At 36.3% G+C, this 9,377-nt stretch overlaps 1 protein-coding gene across 1 annotated transcript in view; it reads right to left on the reverse strand.

The window, feature by feature from the left end:
• The window catches only part of lars1 (leucyl-tRNA synthetase 1), a 55,227-nt gene that overhangs the window by 34,181 nt on the left and 11,669 nt on the right, over positions 1-9,377 (reverse strand). The window contains 13 exon segments of the mRNA XM_016480424.1: positions 682-865; positions 1,099-1,162; positions 2,665-2,722; positions 2,885-3,097; positions 3,883-4,021; positions 4,381-4,463; positions 4,591-4,656; positions 4,870-4,955; positions 6,617-6,694; positions 6,902-7,042; positions 7,811-7,864; positions 8,044-8,120; positions 8,538-8,625. Coding sequence (XP_016335910.1) covers positions 682-865; positions 1,099-1,162; positions 2,665-2,722; positions 2,885-3,097; positions 3,883-4,021; positions 4,381-4,463; positions 4,591-4,656; positions 4,870-4,955; positions 6,617-6,694; positions 6,902-7,042; positions 7,811-7,864; positions 8,044-8,120; positions 8,538-8,625 — 1,331 coding nt within the window.

Here is a 9,377-nt window from a genome sequence, read left to right on the forward strand (position 1 = left end):
GCTGACGCCAGCCTCAGTCCACTCCTTGTGAAGCTCCCCCAAATTCTTGAATGCATTTTGCCTGACAATCCTCTCAAGGCTGCGGTTATCCCTTTTGCTGGTGCACCTTTTCCTACCACACTTTTTCCTTCCACTCAACTTTCTATGAATATGCTTGGATACAGCACTCTGTGAACAACCAGCTTCTTTAGCAATTAACTTTTGTGTCAATGACTGTCTTCTGGACATCTGTCAAGTCAGCAGTCTTCCCCATGATTGTGTAGCCTACTGACCCAGACTGAGAGACCATTTAAAGGCTCAGGAAACCTTTGCAGGTGTTTTGAGGTAATTCGCTGATTAGGGAGTGACAACATAACTTTCCAATATTGAACTTTTTCACAATATTCTAATTTTCTGAGACACTGAATTTTGGGTTTTCATTATCTGTAAGCCATAATCATCAATTTCAAGAAATAAAGGCTTGAAATATTTCACTCTATGTGTAATGAATCTATATAATATATGGGTTTCACTTTCTGAAATGAGTGAAAAAAAATATTGACCTTTTTCATGATATTATAATTTTTTGAGATGTACCTGTATTCACTACATTACTGCATGGAAACAAGTGAATTTTACGTGAACGCCTTTTTTGTTTCACACTCTGTGTGAACAGACCTTCTGTTCTGCGCTTTGTGTTACCCAATAAATACTCTGTCATTAAACGTGTCCGCAGGTCCGGTCCTCAGGTTGTTCTCATTGGCGATCATCTCTTTCACCCATTCCACCCATGTAAAGAGACGCAATATTCCCGCATCTGCCATGGCCTCAACAAAGTTAGCATCCTCCACTGTGTCCCCTGCATCAGCCAGAGCCAAACGCATACCTACAATACAGATAGACAGAGACAGGTTAGCATGGGTTTAATGAGGTTTATGGCATTCACATTCATAAATCTCCTTGACAGGTCACATAAAAAAAAACATATATCCTCTTTTAGAGGATCAGAAAGTTAGACTTTATATGCATTAGGATTCATCCTATTCCTGCTGCAGTAACAGTCTGACTGCATGTAAAGTGTTTGGCCTTCAAATGAGCCGCTATTTATAAAGGACTTACCATCTGCTGAAAACTTGGCAATGGCTTGACTCAAAGTGAGAAAGTTGCCAGTGGACTTGGACATCTGGTGGGTATAAACACCTAATTAGACAACTGAAGAGGACCATCCACAACATGTGTGTTCATAAATACAGAGGAACGAACTAAAACTATTTTGTTAATTGAAATACAACTGAAAAAAATTAAATACATACATAAAAAAAAAAAAAAAAAACTTGACATTAAGAAATGTTGCCTTGGCAACTAACTGACTAAAGTACTAAAATGACTAAAACTGAAATAAAAATCAGTTAAAGCCAAAAATAAATATTTGAAACAACAAAAGCACATAACATTACTAAAACTTAAATTAAAAATGAAAATATAAAATGAAATTAAATCAAAATGGTAATAAATAATATAATAGTAGGGTTTTTGTTAAGAGATTTATACATAAATTAGTAAAGAAATTCTCAGAAATCTGGCCCTCACAATTACACTGAAGTACATTTTATTCTACTGTAGCTAAGTTTAGAGCAAACTCGGTGTATGTTTTTCCTGACAAGAACAACAGAAAAGGAATATTAATTCACCTTTTCAGAGTTTAGCAAAAGATGACCGTTGGCACGTACTGCTTTTGGCCATTTGCCACTATCATGAAAAAGACAACAAACAAAAAAAAAACATACAATTTGCAAAAAGTGTGAAAATGTGTAGCAATGAGGGTGTGACAAATTGAAATTAAACCGCTACATTACTACTTTTGTAATGTAATCTGCATTTTTTTTTCTACACACGTAAACTGCAGTGTACCTGTCATTGGGCCACATGGCTACATGATTGTAGAGGTAATAGGAGAGGTGGTTTGGCACCAGGTCTTTCCCTGATACTCTGACATCTACAGGGTACCAGAACTCAAACTCCCTCCTGAGCTTCTGCAGCTTTTCCTTTGGGATGTCTGTCTTTGGGAAAGGTGCTGTTTTGAAGAAGACGTAATCCCACACCTCCCTCGTCATTTGCTCTGGTCTAAAGGGAGGAAATGTGTTTTTCTGTAACACTTTTGCTATTTTTACTCAAGCGACAATGAACGTGCGTGGCAGTATCTTCAGATGGTCAGGAACAACATTTGCCATGTCATTTTTGAGAGTTTGACAAATGTGACCCTGGACCACAAAACCAGTCATACGGGTCAATTTAATTAAATACATACATAAAAAAAAAAAAAAAAACTTGACATTAAGAAATGTTGCCTTGGCAACTAACTGACTAAAGTACTAAAATGACTAAAACTGAAATAAAAATCAGTTAAAGCCAAAAATAAATATTTGAAACAACAAAAGCACATAACATTACTAAAACTTAAATTAAAAATGAAAATATAAAATGAAATTAAATCAAAATGGTAATAAATAATATAATAGTAGGGTTTTTGTTAAGAGATTTATACATAAATTAGTAAAGAAATTCTCAGAAATCTGGCCCTCACAATTACACTGAAGTACATTTTATTCTACTGTAGCTAAGTTTAGAGCAAACTCGGTGTATGTTTTTCCTGACAAGAACAACAGAAAAGGAATATTAATTCACCTTTTCAGAGTTTAGCAAAAGATGACCGTTGGCACGTACTGCTTTTGGCCATTTGCCACTATCATGAAAAAGACAACAAACAAAAAAAAAACATACAATTTGCAAAAAGTGTGAAAATGTGTAGCAATGAGGGTGTGACAAATTGAAATTAAACCGCTACATTACTACTTTTGTAATGTAATCTGCATTTTTTTTTCTACACACGTAAACTGCAGTGTACCTGTCATTGGGCCACATGGCTACATGATTGTAGAGGTAATAGGAGAGGTGGTTTGGCACCAGGTCTTTCCCTGATACTCTCACATCTACAGGGTACCAGAACTCAAACTCCCTCCTGAGCTTCTGCAGCTTTTCCTTTGGGATGTCTGTCTTTGGGAAAGGTGCTGTTTTGAAGAAGACGTAATCCCACACCTCCCTCGTCATTTGCTCTGGTCTAAAGGGAGGAAATGTGTTTTTCTGTAACACTTTTGCTATTTTTACTCAAGCGACAATGAACGTGCGTGGCAGTATCTTCAGATGGTCAGGAACAACATTTGCCATGTCATTTTTGAGAGTTTGACAAATGTGACCCTGGACCACAAAACCAGTCATACGGGTCAATTTTTCGAAATTGAGATTTATACATCATCTGAAAGCTGAATAAATAAGCTTTCCATTGATGTATGATGTGGTCCAGGGTCACAGATTTTATATTAAAGTTTACCTTTTCAGTGAATTCTTACAAAATTTCTATTTTTACTCAATGGAATAGTATATTGTCCATTATATTTTTGCTGGATTCATCATCTGAACACTGTGGGGCTGTTAAATGCAAGCATATATTAGGGTACATTTTACTTTTTTTTTTATGTTATCTCTGTTCTCAAAATTAAGTTGCTATATAAAGTTTATATGTAAAATTTACTTTAATTATTTGACTACCTGCCCCATGCTAGTGAGAAAATGTCAAAAAATTAAGCTGAATAACTGGAAAATGGGAATTATTTACATGTAATATTAAGAAGGACTCCAAATTCCAAATGATCAATTCAAAATCTTTTACATTTACATTATGTTTTTCCATCAACCACCTTTCCTCATTCTCCTGTTTAACTGATGTTCAGCCTACAAAACCTTGCATTAGTAAATCTGGTGCATAGAATTGTCTTGTTTATTCTATCATTTATATGACTTTGCATTTTTTAACTGTCTAGCCTTTTCTGGAAAAGCAAAAAATACCTGATTCCCAGTGGCGAGGGGCCTTGTCCGTTGAGGACCCCTCCCTGGAGGAGATGTGCCACGGTGTAGTAAGCCATATAGATGGTGGAGTCCGACAGGGACTCAATGAGCCATTGTTCATCCCATGGCAACCGAGTTCCTATGGGAACCAAACACATAAAAGAACTCCAAAATCAAAGGTTCTCTCTAAGGAATAGAAAGAAAATTGCTGATGGTATCGCTGAGTGGTTTGGGGGCAAGGGAGGAGTGAGGAATAAGAGTATTACAAAAGAAATATGGAAGGGACTTGTCCTTACAAAAAGACTTTGATTAAGATAAGCTTCACACAAAAGCCGCCATCTGAGTTGATTTCAAAAGGATGTGTGCAAAGAAAACTTTGTGCAGTTCACCTAACTATTACATGAAATTTATATAAAAAAAAATAATCCAACAGGATGCAGGAAAACTTGCAACAAAGCTTGTTAACTACACACAGACGCACAGATAAGCCCGTCTTACCTAACCCATAGGTTCTGGAACAGGCATGCTCCTGAAGCCAAGCCAATGTTGCTTCAAAGTTCTTCCTGGTTTCGTCACAGAACCTGAAGAGCAAAGCATACAGTCAATATTCACACAATATTCATACAGCTTCTCCAGCAATAACGGTGCCACACAGCAACTTGACAATTTACACTGTAATCTCCCGATGCCACAAAGTGTGAGACTTACGTCTCCAGAGCCTCCAGGACGCCCGTGGCTTGCTTTTTCCATTCCTCATTGCCATAATCCAGATACCTGACAGATAAAGAGCCCAGTCACTGTCTGACAAGTCAAATCGGTCAGGGACGCCCACAACAAAAAAGGACTAAAACCCCCAAAGATCACAAGGATAGGGCACGATTTGATTGAACAGGAAGTGAATACACTACAAGACAATAGTGGATGTTATCATGCGTTCTGAGACAAAATAGTGCGTAGCAGCTGTGCGAGAGTGTTTTCTGCACTGACCATTGATCACACAATGCCACAACACACTCGTCTGCAGAGCGAGATAACACCTGCTTCTCTGGCTCCATGTAGATCAGCGCCTCACCCTAACAAAATGAACAAAATGGGGTTAGACGTTTTGTTCCATACTTTATTTAAAAAAAATTGTTTCCCAACTCAGCATTTAATGTTCAGTCATTAACCCTATAAAGCCTACTGTATCATACAGTGGCATGCGAAAGTTTGGGAACCCCTTGCAGAATCTGTGAAAATGTGAATAATTTTAACAAAATAAGAGAGATCATACAAAATGCATTTTATTTTTTATTTATTGCTGTCCTGAGTAAGATATTTTACATAAAAGATGTTTACATATAGTCCACAAGACAAAAAAATTGCTGAAATTATAAAAATAACCCCCTTCAAAAGTTTGGGAACCCTTGGTTCTTAATAATGTGTGTGGTTACCTGGATGATCTACCACTGTTTTTTTGTTTTGTGACGGTTGTTCATGAGTTCTGAACAGTTAAACTGAGCACTGTTCCTCAGAAAAATCCTCTGTGTCCTGCAGATTCTTCAGTTTTCCAGCATCTTTAGCATATTTGAACCCTTTCCAGCAGTGACTGTATGATTTTGAGATCCAACTTTTCACACGGAGGACAATTGAGGGACTCAAACACAACTATTAAAAAAGGTTCAAACATTCACTGATGCTCCAGAAGGAAACACGATGCATTAAAATCTTTTTGAATTTGAAGATCAATGTAAATTGTACTTAATTTGTCTTCCGGGAAACATGCAAGTGTCTTCTGTTGCTTCCGAAAGGCAGTACTAAATGGAAAAAAATCTTCATCCTGTTCAAACGTTTTCACCCCCCAGCTCTTAATGCATCATGTTTCCTTCTGGAGCATCAGTGAATGTTTGAACCTTTTTTAATAGTTGTGTTTGAGTCCCTCAATTGTCCTCAGGGTGAAAAGATGGATCTCAAAATCATACAGTCACTGCTGGAAAGGGTTCAAATATGCAAAAGATGCTGGAAAACTGAAGAATCTGCAGGACACAGAGGATTTTTCTGAGGAACAGTGCTCAGTTTAACTGTTCAGAACAAACAAGGGACTCATGAACAACCATCACAAAACAAAAAAACAGTGTTAGATCATCCAGGTAACCACACACATTATTAAGAACCAAGGGTTCCCAAACTTTTGAAGGGGGTTATTTTTATAATTTCAGCTATTTTTTTTGTCTTGTGGACTAAATGTAAACATATTTTATGTAAAGTATCTTACTCAGGACAGTACTAAATAAAAAATTACATGCATTTTGTATGATCTATCTTATTTTGTTAAAATTATTCACATTTTCACAGATTCTGCAAGGGGTTCCTAAACTTTCGCATGCCACTGTATATGATACACAAACTTAAACAAAGTTTAATACTGGTATTGCTATAAATAAATCAATATTAGTTGATCTCTAGTGATATTTATGTGCATTTTTTTATTTATTCAAATGCTGTTATAAAGAAAGTGATTTACATTACAAGCTATCAGAATTTCATTTATTTTTTTGCCATATACACATCAACAACTGCACCAAATTGCATATTTTTGCTCAATTTGGACTTCTGAATAATACCGTTTGTTTTTTTCCTCCTTCAGTATGAGTTCTATAATGTCCTATATATCATACTGTAAGGGCCAAAAAAAAAAAGTGCAAAATATGTTTTTCTTTGATTGTTTATTCTTTGTCTAAACTTGTCCACCAACCTTCTCCAACATCCTCTTCTGAATGGGCTTCTTAACATCCTGGACCTTCTGTCCCTTGAAACCCTCCACTAACATGATCTGGCAAAACAAAGTTCAGGAAAGTTGTTCAGATGTTCACATGTAGGAATAAGTTGTCATTTAGCAGATATCTAAAGCAAACACACAGTACTCCAACCAGCAACCTCAGCATCTAAAACAAGCATATTTCAGAAAGTGCCCCTACATGCATTCATCTGCGGAACTATATTAGGGAATAAAATGATGATGGTGTTCAGATGGTCTCACCCCCTCGTAAAAGCCCTTGAGGTAGACCTTCTCTTTGGCCTCAGCCAGTTTCTCTCTGTCATTCTGGCTTTGGATCTTTAGTTCATCACAAACCAGAGGAGCCGACATATTCCCATATCCTGGAATCTCAATGATGGGTACCTGGTAGAACAGAAAGCCATAAGCCACTCGAAACACACAGAATCTAGGATGTTTTGAAAAATACCTTACTCCATGAAGTAATCGGACAGGCACAGCAAGGCAAACTGCATTTTTTATAAAGTTGCCAATAGCTTATAGATAGCCAATAGACTTGATAGCTATGAAGACAAATTAATTATAGCCACTCTCTTGGAACAGCGTGGTAACCGATGTTTAACAATTTATTCTAGACCGCAACAAAAACATTAATAATTCTAATAGCATGCGATTCAAAATGAACTCTAACGTAATGCCTTTACGGATTTATTTGTTACTTTCCCAACCATGTATAATTTATGAACAAGTCATTTTTAAAAACTAATTAAATAATGAATGAATGATTACATTTATACAAAAGTGGACTCCCTTGTGATTTATGTTCTCCAATTGAAAACGTTAGATTTTGCCTACTGTTAGTATTAATGCTGCTGTTGTAAAAGCATACCACGTTTTTATTTATTAGTCAGAAAAATCACATTACATTTATAAATTACATTTTATTTCTCTGAACGGTGCAGGCCTATTCAACAGTAAGGAAGTACATTTAACTATGTTTAAATTTAAAACTTTATATAGATGAATAGTCATTTTTAAGTATATTTTGTACATATACTGTTAATATTTATTTTAACATAACATTTAAGTTCTATTTATTCTTAAATGCAGCCCTGGACTTCTCTCAAACCTCCACTGGGAGCATTGGATGGGGTCTTTAAAAATGCTTCTTACCGGCTCAAATGGTAGAACCATATAATCTTGAATTCCATACTTCTCTCTCAAAGCCTAAAAAAAAAAAATAATAATAAAAATAACAATGTTCAGGCAATTTTGTATTCGATATAATCATCTTATCTGAAATACAGTTATCTCATTGGGAATTTCCCTTGCTGAAAGAAATCAAACACAATTGTATCAAGAAAAGAAAATGAAATGATAAAATAAAAATAAAACAAATACAACACCGGTTTCTTTTTAATGTCCCTCAGAGCGGCGATATCATCAGGTGCATCTGACGGAACACTGGTGACAACTCCAGTTCCTGTGATGACAATTAGATTTCAACAAACTCCTATAATAAGGCAACTTACTTTAAATGCTCCATCTCACATTTTTTCCAAAAGTAACAGTCAAACAACAAGTGATCGATATTAACACTTCTGACATATCAATTTGGGGACGGCCCTTTCAGGGTGAAAACAGGGGCCCAGGATATAAGAAAAAGAACAACTGATGCATCACATTAGGTTGTTATATGGCGGTGCAGCCTGCGAGAACATCCATTACGGTCATCTCCATATTCCATTTCTCCTAGCTTCACTGTGCTCTGCAATGCCTAACGCCGCTTTCACTTTGGCTATTAAAAACATGCGGCATTGCCCTGCGGCCCGTTGAGAGATGCATCTAGTCTGTGCAGGGGTAATGTGATGCGACGATATTATGGGCTGGTGTCAGGTACCTTTGTCTTCTTTAATGGTGAGCATTGGCAGGGCATAAATGGTCTTGTATGAGGTGAGGGGGGCGCTCAATGCGCAGCCGAGGATGTCCTGAAAAAATGGGAGAGGGAGTGAGTCTGTAAAAGAGCAGTAAGTGTGCCATATTATTTAACTGAAAATGAATACTTGTCATAAGTTTGGTTAGGGCTGCACAAGTAATCGAATTTCTAATCGCGATTACAATTATGGACGCCACAATTACGTAATCGTTCAAAGTCCACTTATGTTATTCTGTGTGCTTAAGATGCTTTTTTCTTTCTACATGTTATCTTAAGGGTTTTTCCATTGTTTTCATTTTAGTATAACACTATAATACCATTTATATTTTAACTTTTTGTATAATTTAAAGAAGAAACCTATCCGATGTATAGTTGACATTTGAGGCTTAATACTATAGAAAAGCACTAAAGCACTGTAAAATCCAATAGTTTACCTTGCTTAGATATAATTAGTTATCTTTACTTAGTTGTTATACTTACTCGGTTTTATTAAGTAACAGCTACTTTTAAGGCGAATAAAACAACTTGCTGCAATGAGTAACTCTTACTTCAAATATTCAAGTAGCCACAACAAAACCGATGACAGTAATACACCAGTGAGAGGCAGCAGTGCGCTAATGTGTTGCTAATGTGCAACAAAACAACAGAAGAAGAAATACGGACGGTTAGAGAGCATGCGCAACAAGCAACGGTTTTTTTGAATTTGTGCGCCGAATTTGCTGAGACTGCTTGCATTTTTACCACTGGACAAAGACTGATTACTTCTATACAATAATAATAAGGTAAGTTTCAAAAAATAATTGT

Source organism: Sinocyclocheilus anshuiensis, unplaced genomic scaffold, assembly GCF_001515605.1.
Source record: "Sinocyclocheilus anshuiensis isolate Anshui unplaced genomic scaffold, SAMN03320099.WGS_v1.1 scaffold289, whole genome shotgun sequence".
NCBI classification, from domain to species: Eukaryota; Metazoa; Chordata; class Actinopteri; order Cypriniformes; family Cyprinidae; genus Sinocyclocheilus; species Sinocyclocheilus anshuiensis.